The 12,473-nt window shown below is 37.2% G+C and overlaps 1 protein-coding gene across 1 annotated transcript; it reads right to left on the bottom strand.

Moving 5' to 3' along the window:
- Window positions 1-8,151: 8,151 nt before the first annotated feature.
- On the bottom strand, window positions 8,152-11,756 carry LOC114434626 (receptor-type tyrosine-protein phosphatase C-like). Its single transcript, XM_028403945.1, has 14 exons — window positions 11,661-11,756; window positions 11,547-11,586; window positions 11,410-11,433; window positions 11,046-11,297; window positions 10,736-10,960; window positions 10,537-10,650; window positions 10,148-10,276; window positions 9,902-10,048; window positions 9,480-9,626; window positions 8,911-9,113; window positions 8,774-8,834; window positions 8,568-8,679; window positions 8,433-8,470; window positions 8,152-8,227 (listed from the first exon to the last, which is right to left on the bottom strand). The coding sequence occupies exons 1-14, from the start codon at window positions 11,754-11,756 to the stop codon at window positions 8,187-8,189; spliced, it is 1,629 nt and encodes a 542-aa protein (XP_028259746.1). The 3' UTR covers window positions 8,152-8,186.
- Between the last annotated feature and the right edge of the window lie 717 nt (window positions 11,757-12,473).

Raw genomic sequence — 12,473 nt, forward strand, 5'->3', positions numbered from 1 at the left:
GAGCTGAAGTGCGTCTGTACGTGTGAGAGGAGACCACGAGTAGATATTTGCACTCCAAGACAGAACACGGACTTCCTCTTACTGTGAGTTGTAATCAAATATTTAATGTCCTCTTTCTTAGAGTTTAACGACACAAACAGGAGGTCTCTCCTAAACTGCAGATTTCTTTTTAAGGTGTATGTGGAGACTTTAGATGAAGCATGGTTTATTTTGCTCAGCATTGTTGGGTTGTAAAGTGAATGTCTGTGGCTAAAGTTAGGATCCTGAAGTTAAAAATCCTCTTCTACAACTTAAAATTCTTTACAATGCCGTAACAAATAATATGACATAATTAAGAATAGACTATTGTTAGATATTAATGTGATGATAAGGCAAACTATTTTACATGCAGAGTGTTGGCATTATATAAAAACATGCTCATCGAATCAAGACCTTTATAAACTGTATTATATTTTTAAAAATGTAACTTGTGTAATAGGCGACTGAAAGGAAACACTGTGAAATATTTGATTCAGATTCAGGGAATGTGTGTATAAAAATGTGAGCTCAGATAAAAGTAATTTTATTTGATGCAAACAAGCAACATTGAACCGAAAACATCTTAATGGAAGAATGATATAATAAAAATAATGATAACATTATTAGTTTTAGAAAAAACATTTTTGAGTGCATGACAAATGTTTCCATCTTCCTCCTCATTCAACAATGTTATTTGAACAGATTATACAGTTTCAGATTTCAGTAGTATCTGTATAGATATGAAATGAAAGGGATGCACTCTTGAACACAGATACGAAGACTCAACAAAACACCTCAGTCTTATCATAATCTCTCAGTAAATTGCTAATGGTTACTCATGTTTGGCCGAACTGATGACGCTGGACCAGAGACCACACATCCACCACATCTGACCTGACTGAGTGTGTGTACAAACACACACACAGTACTGTGTAACTAACAGATGCTCACACAAGAGATTGTATTTTTAGTTACTGCTAAAATGGCTGCTGGCCTGTAGCATCTACCTTCACCTGTACTTAAAGGAAGCTGTTCTTTATCCGCTTCAGTTAATGTGGTGAACCACACATCTTTCTGATAAACAGTATGCAGGAAGCACACCGTTTATCAAGATAATGTTGCAGATGCTGCAACATTATCTTCTGGTTATTTAGCCAGCATCAAAAATGGAGGGACCGTTTCTAGCCCTGTCAGGCCTTTTCTCATCAGTGATAGAGAGATAATGAGATGGACATTGTTCATCTCTAATAGTCATAATGACATGATTTAGAGTGAGTGATTTTCTTTTTAAATCCGTCTATTTTCTGAACCTGCTTTGTCCTGCAGTAGGCCTACAGGGTCATGGGGGGCTGGAGCCTGTCCCAGCTGTCGACGGGTGAGAGGCGGGGTACACCCTGGACAGGTCACCAGTCCATCACAAGGCAACATAGAAAAACATCCATTCACCCCTATGGCCAATTAAGGCCCCATCCACAAGGAGACAAAGTCGTTTTCGCTGCCAATACATTTTCTGTAAAGATGGCGTGAGTGTGAGTGGCGCTGTAACTCTACCACAGAAATACTCCAAAAACAGAGAAGAAGACATGGGGCATGGACACAAAACTTGTGTGACGTAAACAGACTAACATGGTTCTAAAACCTTCTTAGTTATTGTCCACTTGCTGTCCACTTGCTTTACATTTTCAAAATATTTCATTTTCGCATCTATGAAACGCTCCATGTGGTCGAAACGCAGAAATGATACAAAGCTTCATCGGATACGGCCGTTTTCATCTCCGTGTGGACGGGGCCTTAGAGTCACCAATTAACCGAATGAGCACGTTTTTAGAATGTGGGAGGAAGTTGGAGTATCCAGTTAAAACCCACACAGGCACAGAGCTAACCACTGCACCACCGTGCCGCCCTCTTATAACATCTACTGATATAAAAGTAAATAAATTAAATAAAACATTGATAAACAGACGAATGAGTCACATTTGTCATAGTAGAACAGAATTATTTTCTACTTATATTTATGCCTTGCTCAGTTCCTACCAGCTTTGGCTTTCAGGAACACTTTGTGTCCATGTTGTAGTTGTTGTAGCTGGGCTGTACTTCACAATCAGTTTGTGACACTTTACATACTACTGTAACTGCTGTCTGTCAGAAAGACAGATGATGGGAAATTAACTGTTAGGTTTTGTTTTTGAGAGGACCCAGAAGTAGACCGCAGACACGGGGCAGGTTTAGGTTCAGTTTAATTGGCACAACCAAACCAGAAAACTCAAGCACTGGTCCCAGAAAGAGTCCAACCCCCCCCCCCCACACACACACACACACATATCATTAATTAATAAAACACAGCAAAGTAATTAAACTGAACATTGTGCTAAAGCCCTTAAATGACAAAGTACTTAAATGTAAGAAAGATTAACTAGATATACGACAAAACCTAATAAAGAAGAGTAAGTGGTGGTTTGTTCTGTAGGTCCATCAGGCCTTTCTTCATCAACGATCATAACGACGCCTTCTAGGTGCATTAACATAAACTGCAACAGCAAACACAAAATACATTTTATTTGATTTTATTAATGATTCTGGGCTGTTTTCATAGGAACTAAACCTTTTTCATTGTTTTTATTTATATTATTTTATCTGGAGCTTATACTATGATAACCCAACTGATGATAAAATATTAAGACCTAACAGGTCTTTGCAGAGGATGATCATTGCTGTAAATGTAAAGTTTACTCACTTGCTGTTGATACTATCATCATATCTTCAGTCACAGCTCTGTAAGAACATGGAGGTTAGCTTTGAAGAATTATATTCATATAAAAAGAGTTCAGTGTCACAGTGAAACTTGTGCAGCAGAGTTTTCAGTCTTTACTTTGGGGACTTTGTGTGCTTCCTCTTGTAGCGTTTGTAGACCACGACTGGCACCACAGACAGGATGATGATGATGAGGAAGACCAGAAAACCAATAAGAGCTTTGTCGTTGTCTGTAAATATAAAGTGGTGCTTTTATAATTAAGATTAAATGTTAAGAAACAGAGGTGTGTAATGAACATTTTTTTATATGTCATGATAATTTGAATAGAACATACAGAGAGTGGAAACCTCTTTTACCACAGGCTTGCTCTCTAACGCTCCATTGAAAGCAGACACCTGAAAATAAAAATCAATTTATCATGAACAGTTATACTGTTAGAAATATTAAATTATAAACACAAATAGTACACTAACCTTCACTGTGTAGGTCATAGAGTAGCTCACATCTCTGAATTCAAACTCACATTTGTCCAGTTCTTTTTTATCACCATTGAGACGTATGAAATATTTCTGCTGAGGTCCACGAAAACCATCACGTGAGTGCACACAGCTTACATGTATCACATTATGCTCTGGAAAAGTCACTCTCACTTTCCTAATATCTGCAGGGACTGTAAGAGAAATATGACACATTCACATGAACACTATTAAAAAATAACAATGATTGTTTTAATTGTTTAAATTCAGATCATGATAATTGAATCAAGTGTACAATGACTCTATAACAATGACTCTATATATATATTATATATATATATATATATATTATACATATAGATCATGATGAACACTTACTGCCAGGTTCAGTTTTCAGGGGTACGTCACGGTGATGATCAACTGGGTTGTTGTTGTAGGTGGGCTGTACTTCACAGGTGTAATCAGTGTATGGCTTCAGTCCAGTAATTCCACATGTTCCTCCATTAAAAGTTTGTTTGACTGTAACTGAGACATAAGTTTCATCAGCTGTGTTGTGTTGTCTGATTTAATAACATCTAAAAATACTTTAAATGATGAAATGCACACAAAATGTAATTAAACTCCTTTAACTGTTTGTTCTGTCATATTTTAACAATAAACCAAAATGTTTTGATTTACAGTCATAGCTACTTTCTATTAATAAAATATAATAAACAGCTTCTCATATATACTGCATCAAGTTCATCTGTAATACTCCTAAAATGAAACAATTAAGTAGAAACAGTTCAAACTTCACTTACTCTGTTTTGAGCTGGTCTTAATGTAACACTTGCAGTCATAAGAAAGCTTCTGAAGTTTGGGGAGGACTTCTTGACAGTTCTCACTGGTTGTTTTCCAGCTCAGCTCAGCTGATCTATCAGTTACAGCTTTATTCATGTCGGTTATTGTAAAGTCTGTTGAAACACAGTCGACATCAGTAACAATGAATCGAGTACCTGTTGTTGAGCTTCACTCCAAACTCTCTGATGATACAAGTTTAAATGTCAACATACCACAGTTAATCCTGACTGGGACAGTTGTAGTCTTATTAATGGTCTTGTTGTTGTCTTTGATCAGACCAGTACAGTTATAGTCTGTGAAGGGCTCCAGATCAGACAGGTTCTTGAAGTCGTTTCCATTTTCTGAGGAGACACAAGCAGGATGTGATTTCTTCAATTCAACAGAAATTGAACCTCAGGAAAAGTTTGACTTTTATGTTTGTGAAATGTGGACACATTCATAGAAAGAACTGTTTTCAGAACAGAATCACAGAGAGCAGAAAACAAAGCTTTCCATTCAGATCACAGCAGTTTGAACTGACATTGATTTTCATCAGCATTTTACTGCAGTGAATATCTTAGAAAAAGACATTTACATGTTCTTGTTTTGATTCTTTGCACTTACCTGAACAGGTGTAATCAATGGTGAGAGTTTTACAGTTTGGAGGAAGCTCTGATGTTATATTTGTAGGAAGTCCAGGATGAACATGATGACGTATTTCACTTGGATTTAAGAAACCTGTGAAAAAAGAACAGTCATATAACCTGATTAATTTCAGTCTGAAACATCAGTTTACAATAAAAGTAGACCCTTCAGTACACACCAACAGAGATGTCTTCGATGAAGCTTAAAGACTTTCTACAGTTCTCTGCAGTAAAGGTTCAAATACTGGACACACTGATTACATTGAAATAAGTGTATCAGGCAAACATGTACTCACACTGTGCAGATGCAGATGATGTGTCTGGAGGAAACATTTAAATTGTATTAAAACAAGTTTTTTCTTATTCATTTGAATGACACCATCATAATACATTTAATAAATCCCAACCGCTGGTTTGTCACTGTGGTGTTGGGCTGAGTGAGTGGAGGTCTTTCCTGAATATTTATGTTATTTTAGGACAGAATTTGATTTAAAAGATACTTTATGAGTTTGTTTTGAAAGACAAAGAATTAAAAGTGTATGTAATATTGTTTATATAGCATCAAGCCCTCACAAAAAGTTTTACTAATAAAGGTAACAAACAAAATATTAAACATATACTCACAGTGGGTCAAACCAGTGATTCCTGCCCAGATCAACAGGACCCTGACAGCACGGAGACCCGCCATCTCTGGGAGCTGAAGTGTGTCTGTACGTGTGAGAGGAGACCACGAGTAGATATTTGCACTCCAAGACAGAACACGGACTTCCTGTGAGTTGTAATCAAATATTTAATGTCCTCTTTCTTAGAGTTTAACGACACAAACAGGAGGTCTCTCCTAAACTGCAGATTTCTTTTTAAGGTGTATGTGGAGACTTTAGATGAAGCATGGTTTATTTTGCTCAGCATTGTTGGGTTGTAAAGTGAATGTCTGTGGCTAAAGTTAGGATCCTGAAGTTAAAAATCCTCTTCTACAACTTAAAATTCTTTACAATGCCGTAACAAATAATATGACATAATTAAGAATAGACTATTGTTAGATATTAATGTGATGATAAGGCAAACTATTTTACATGCAGAGTGTTGCTCATCGAGTCAAGACCTTTATCAACTGTATTATTTTTTTTTTTAAATGTAACTTGTGTAATAGGCGACTGAAAGGAAACACTGTGAAATATTTGATTCAGATTCAGGGAATGTGTGTATAAAAATGTGAGCTCAGATAAAAGTAATTTTATTTGATGCAAACAAGCAACATTGAACCGAAAACATCTTAATGGAAGAATGATATAATAAAAAAAATGATAACATTATTAGTTTTAGAAAAAACATTTTTGAGTGCATGACAAATGTTTCCATCTTCCTCCTCATTCAACAATGTTATTTGAACAGATTATACAGTTTCAGATTTCAGTAGTATCTGTATAGATATGAAATGAAAGGGATGCACTCTTGAACACAGATACGAAGACTCAACAAAACACCTCAGTCTTATCATAATCTCTCAGTAAATTGCTAATGGTTACTCATGTTTGGCCGAACTGATGACGCTGGACCAGAGACCACACATCCACCACATCTGACCTGACTGAGTGTGTGTACAAACACACACAGTACTGTGTAACTAACAGATGCTCACACAAGAGATTGTATTTTTAGTTACTGCTAAAATGGCTGCTGGCTTGTAGCATCTACCTTCACCTGTACTTAAAGGAAGCTGCATTTTATCCGCTTCAGTTAATGTGGTGAACCACACATCTTTCTGATAAACAGTATGCAGGCAGCACACTGCTTATCAAGCTAATGTTGCAGATGCTGCAACATTATCTTCTGGTTATTTAGCCAGCATCAAAAATGGAGGGACAGTTTCTAGCCCTGTCAGGCCTTTCCTCATCAGTGATAGAGAGATAATGAGATGGACATTGTTCATCTCTAATAGTCATAATGACATGATTTAGAGTGAGTGATTTTCTTTTTAAATCCATCTATTTTCTGAACCCGCTTTGTCCTGCAGTAGGCCTACAGGGTCATGGGGGGCTGGAGCCTGTCCCAGCTGTCTACGGGTGAGAGGCGGGGTACACCCTGGACAGGTCACCAGTCCATCACAAGGCAACATAGAAAAACATCCATTCACCCCTATGGCCAATTAAGGCCCCATCCACAAGGAGACAAAGCTTCCAATACATTTTCCGTAAAAACGGCGTGAGTGTGAGTGGCGCTGTAACACTACCACAGAAGCACTCCAAAAACAGAGAAGAAGACATGGGGCATGGACACAAAACTCGTGCGACGTAAACAGACTAACATGGATCTAAAACCTTCTTAGTTGTTGTCCACTTGCTGCTTGCTGTGTTAGCAGAGGGGCAGAAAATTTTGCTGTAAAAGCAAAAACAAGTTCAGTAGTTTGTTGTGGTCGGAGTGAGCGCATGTGGGTTGAGAGGGATGTGGAGCTGTGTCATTTCAGAAAAGTAGCGTTTTGGGCGTCCACACGGAGACATGGAAAGAGCGTTCTCAAACTTGTCCACCCTGGGACCCATTTTCAAAATATTTCGTTTTTGCATCTATGAAACGCTCCATGTGGACGAAACGCCGAAACGATACAAAGCTTCATCGGATACGGCCGTTTTCGTCTCTGTGTGGACGGGGCCTTAGAGTCACCAATTAACCGAATGAGCACGTTTTTAAGAATGTGGGAGGAAGTTGGAGTATCCAGTTAAAACCCACACAGGCACAGAGCTAACCACTGCACCACCGTGCCGCCCTCTTATAACATCTACTGATATAAAAGTAAATAAATTAAATAAAAAATTGATAAACAGACGAATGAGTCACATTTGTCATAGTAGAACAGAATTATTTTCTACTTATATTTATGCCTTGCTCAGTTCCTGCCAGCTTTGGCTTTCAGGAACACTTTGTGTCCATGTTGTAGTTGTTGTAGCTGGGCTGTACTTCACAATCAGTTTGTGACACTTTACATACTACTGTAACTGCTGTCTGTCAGAAAGACAAATGATGGGAAATTAACTGTTAGGTTTTGTTTTTGAGAGGACCCAGAAGCAGACCGCAGACACGGGGCAGGTTTAGGTTCAGTTTAATTGGCACAACCAAACCAGAAAACTCAAGCACTGGTCCCAGAAAGAGTCCAACCCCCCCCCCCCCCCCCCACACACACACACACACATATCATTAACAGCATTGAAAGAAACACTGGGTTCACTTCCTTTGTTCATGCAGCTGCTGCAACATTAACTTCTGCTTATTTAGCCTGCATCAAAGAATCAAAGATAGAAGGACAGTCTCTGACATGGAGATATAAGAACATAAACACAGCAAAGTAATTAAACTGAACATTGTGCTAAAGCCCTTAAATGACACAGTACTTAAATGTAAGAAAGATTAACTAGATATACAACAAAACCTAATAAAGAAGAGTAAGTGGTGGTTTGGTCTGTAGGTCCATCAGGCCTTTCTTCATCAACGATCATAACGACGCCATCTAGGTGCATTAACATAAACTGCAACAGCAAACACAAAATACATTTATCTGATTTTATTAATGATTCTGGGCTGTTTTCATAGGAACTAAACCTTTCTCATTGTTTTTATTTATATTATTTTATCTGGAGCTTATACTATGATAACCCAACTGATGATAAAATATTAAGACCTAACAGGTCTTTGCAGAGGATGATCATTGCTGTAAATGTAAAGTTTACTCACTTGCTGTTGATACTATCATCATATCTTCAGTCACAGCTCTGTAAGAACATGGAGGTTAGCTTTGAAGAATTATATTCATATGAAAAGAGTTCAGTGTCACAGTGAAACTTGTGCAGCAGAGTTTTCAGTCTTTACTTTGGGGACTTTGTGTGCTTCCTCTTGTAGCGTTTGTAGACCACGACTGGCACCACAGACAGGATGATGATGATGAGGAAGACCAGACAACCAATAAGAGCTTTGTCGTTGTCTGTAAATATAAAGTGGTTAAGATTAAATGTTAAGAAACAGAGCTGTGTAATGAACATTTTTTTATATGTCATGATAATTTGAATAGAACATACAGAGAGTGGAAACCTCTTTTACCACAGGCTTGCTCTCTAACGCTCCATTGAAAGCAGACACCTGAAAATAAAAATCAATTTATCATGAACTGTTATACTGTTAAATATTGAATTATAAACACAAATAGTACACTAACCTTCACAGTGTAGGTCGTAGAGTAGCTCAGATCTCTGAATTCAAACTCACATTTGTCCAGTGGTGTTTTATCACCGTCATTGAGACGTATGAAATATTTCTGCTGAGGTCCACGAAAACCAAGTACCGGTAGGTGCTCACAGCTTACATTTATCACATTATGCTCTGGAACAGTCACTGTTACTTTAGGAACTTGATCAGGGACTGTAAGAGAAACATGACACATTCACATGAACACATGTTGACTGTTAAAAATAAAAAATAATTATTGTTTTCATTGTTTAAATTCAGATCATGATAATTGAATCAAGTGTACAATGACTCTATAACACCTCACACATTTTCACACAGAGAATTACACAAAGACTAAGAGCTGCTGTTAGAACATGAAGCTGAAGGTTTCTGTGACTCTGAGCACTGTGCTTCACTGAGGATCCAGAAAAACTAGACAGAAAGGACAACGAGCCAGATACATGCAGCAACATGTGTTTATAGTTATTAGATAATTACATTTTAGACAGATTGGAAATATTATATATATTATACATATAGATCATGATGAACACTTACTGCCAGGTTCGGTTTTCAGTTTCACTTCGTATCCATGTGGAACTGGGTTGTTTTTGTAGGTGGGCTGTACTTCACAGGTGTAATGAGTGTGTGGCATCAGTCCAGTAATTTCACATGTTCCTCCATTAAAAGTTCGTTTGACTGTAACTGAGACATAATTTTCATCAGCTGTGTTGTGTTGTCTGATTTAATAACAATCTAAAAATACTTTAAATGATGAAATGCACACAAAATGTAATTAAACTCCTTTAACTGTTTGTTCTGTCATATTTTAACAATAAACCAAATGTTTTCATTTACAGTCATAGCTACTTTCTATTAATAAAATATAATAAACAAACAGCTTCTCATATAAACTGCATCAAGTTCATCTGTAATACTCCTAAAATGAAACAAGTAGAAACAGTTCAAACTTCACTTACTCTGTCCCTTGGGTTCAGAACACCTGCAGTCATAAGAAAGCTTCTGAAGTTTGGGGAGGACTTCTTGACAGTTCACACTGGTTGTTTTCCAGCTCAGCTCAGCTGATCTATCAGTTACAGTTTTATCCATGTTGGTTATTGTAAAGTCTGTTGAAACACAGTCGACATCAGTAACAATGAATCCAGTACCTGTTGTTGAGCTTCACTCCAAACTCTCTGATGATACAAGTTTAAATGTCAACATACCACAGTTAATCCTGACTGGGACAGTTGTAGTCTTATTAATGGTCTTGTTGTTGTCTTTGATCAGACCAGTACAGTTATAGTCTGTGAAGGGCTCCAGATCAGACAGGCTCTTGAAGTCGTTTCCATTTTCTGAGGAGACACAAGCAGGATGTGATTTCTTCAATAAGAGAATTTGAACCTCAGGAAAAGTTTGACTTTTATATTTGTGAAATGTGGACACATTCATAGAAATAACTGTTTTCAGAACAGAATCACAGAGAGCAGAAAACAAAGCTTTCCATTCAGATCACAGCAGTTTGACCTGACATTGATTTTCATCAGCATTTTACTGCAGTGAATATCTTAGAAAAAGACATTTACATGTTCTTGTTTTGATTCTTTGCACTTACCTGAACAGGTGTAATCAATGGTGAGAGTTTTACAGTTTGGAGGAAGCTCTGATGTTATATTTGTAGGAAGTCCAGGATGAACATGATGATGTATTTCACTTGGATTTAAGAAATCTGTGAAAAAAGAACAGTCATATAACCTGATTAATTTCAGTCTGAAACATCAGTTTAAAATAAAAGTAGTCCCTTCAGTACACACCAACAGAGATGTCTTTGGTGAAGCTAAAAGACTTGCTACAGTTCTCTGCAGTGAAGGTTGTAGTAAGAGATGAACAGATGTTGTTGTAACCAGGTTTGATGCACAATGTATCATTTGAACATCTCTGAGCTGTAGTTGGTGTTGACACTGAAGAGCTGAGGTCCCAACCACATTGGTAACAAACATATCCAGGGATGCAGGTGACTCTTTTAATGTCCTCCTCACCTGAAATACACAAGTGATCCACAAATGTTTCTCTGTTTGTTACAAAAATCCAAATAACACAACAGTAATAATTATTTGTACTCACTCAGTCCAGTTGTTTTGGTTTCATTTCCAGTGTTCACACAGGTTTTTCCATTGTCAGTAAGAGTCACATTAAGCTCATAGTCAGTACAGGGCTTCAGGTGTGTGAAGTTATGAGTGGAGTTCTGATTGAAGAAGTCAGTGATGGATGTTTCTATCTCTGCTCTGCCTTTTTCAGCAACACTTAGGGAGTAGTAACCAGTGGAGTTTATCTCAATGTTGAAGCCGAACTTGATGGGAGTAACAGTATAAAAACCTGCACAGAATCATATGATTATCTTAATATTAACTACTTGATTTCTGTTCAAATACTGGACACATTGATTACATGAATTAATAAACTGTTAGTTAGGTAAACATGTACTCACACTGTGCAGATGCAGATGGTGTGGCTGGAGGAAACATTTAAATTATATTAGAAAAACACAGCAAGTAATGATGATCTATGATCTATGGTCTTTTTCATTTGAATGACACCATCATAATACAATAAAAAAAATCTAACCTGTGGTGATCGCTGTGGTGTTGTGCTGAGTGCTTTGAGGCTAACAGTCTTACCTCAGGAGTTATTATCACTAATGTAACTCATAACACTGAATACATTACCAGTAGAATTAACTTCCTCAGATGAGGGGTTTAAGGTGGGGGTTGGAGAGGTGAGTGGAGGTTCGAGGCCAGTTGTGTTGTCTGAGGGCATGGTAGTAGTAGCTGCCATGCTTGAGCAAATGGTGGTAGGTGTTGCTGTGGTGGTTGTGATGTTTGGAGACACGACAGGATGGTGGTGAGTGGAGGTAAGAATCAGAATCAGAAATACTTTATTGATCCCAGGGGGAAATTGCTTGCATTCCCAGAGCTCCATGTATACTCAAAAAACAGGTTAGAAATATAAAATACCTTTAAAGTAGTAAGAGTAGAATAAAAATAAAACCTAATAAATTCTAAACATTAATAAACATTCATGTAAAATCCAGGCAGGTGAAAAACTGTAAATAAGCTTAAACTAAAAGCTTACTCAAAGTTTCCTTGATGTAACTGGTAGATGTCTACACCTCTCCATGCTTTGCTCCATAAATATTAACTACTTGATTTCTAAATCAATGTTAAAACACTGGACACATTGATTTTATTGAATTAATAAAAGTGTTGGTTAGATAAACATGTACTCGCACTGTGCAGATGCAGGAGACATGTCTGGAGGAAACATTTAAATTAGAAAAAACTCAGCAGGTTGTCCTAATTTATTTGAATGACACCCTCAATACATTCAATAAATCCCAACCACTGGTTTGTCACTGTGATGTTGGGCTGAGTGAGTGGAGGTCTTTCCTGAATTTTTATGTTATTTTAGGACAGAATTTTCTTTTAAAAGATACTTTATGAGTTTGTTTTGAAAGACAAAAAAAAGTGTAAAAAAGTGTATGTAATATTGTTT

The sequence above is a fragment of the Parambassis ranga genome, chromosome 4 (assembly GCF_900634625.1).
Source record: "Parambassis ranga chromosome 4, fParRan2.1, whole genome shotgun sequence".
Taxonomy (NCBI): domain Eukaryota; kingdom Metazoa; phylum Chordata; class Actinopteri; family Ambassidae; genus Parambassis; species Parambassis ranga.

Excerpts from the sequence above, each read along its gene's own strand:
- LOC114434626 (XM_028403945.1), bottom strand. The coding sequence starts at position 11,756 with ATGGCAGCTACTACTACCATGCCCTCAGACAACACAACTGGCCTCGAA. Across the intron at positions 11,587-11,660 it reads TAAACCCCTCATCTGAGGAA|CCTCAAAGCACTCAGCACAA; the intron begins GTTAATTCTACT and ends TAAGACTGTTAG. Across the intron at positions 9,114-9,479 it reads ACTGAAAACCGAACCTGGCA|TCCCTGATCAAGTTCCTAAA; the intron begins GTAAGTGTTCAT and ends TTTCTCTTACAG.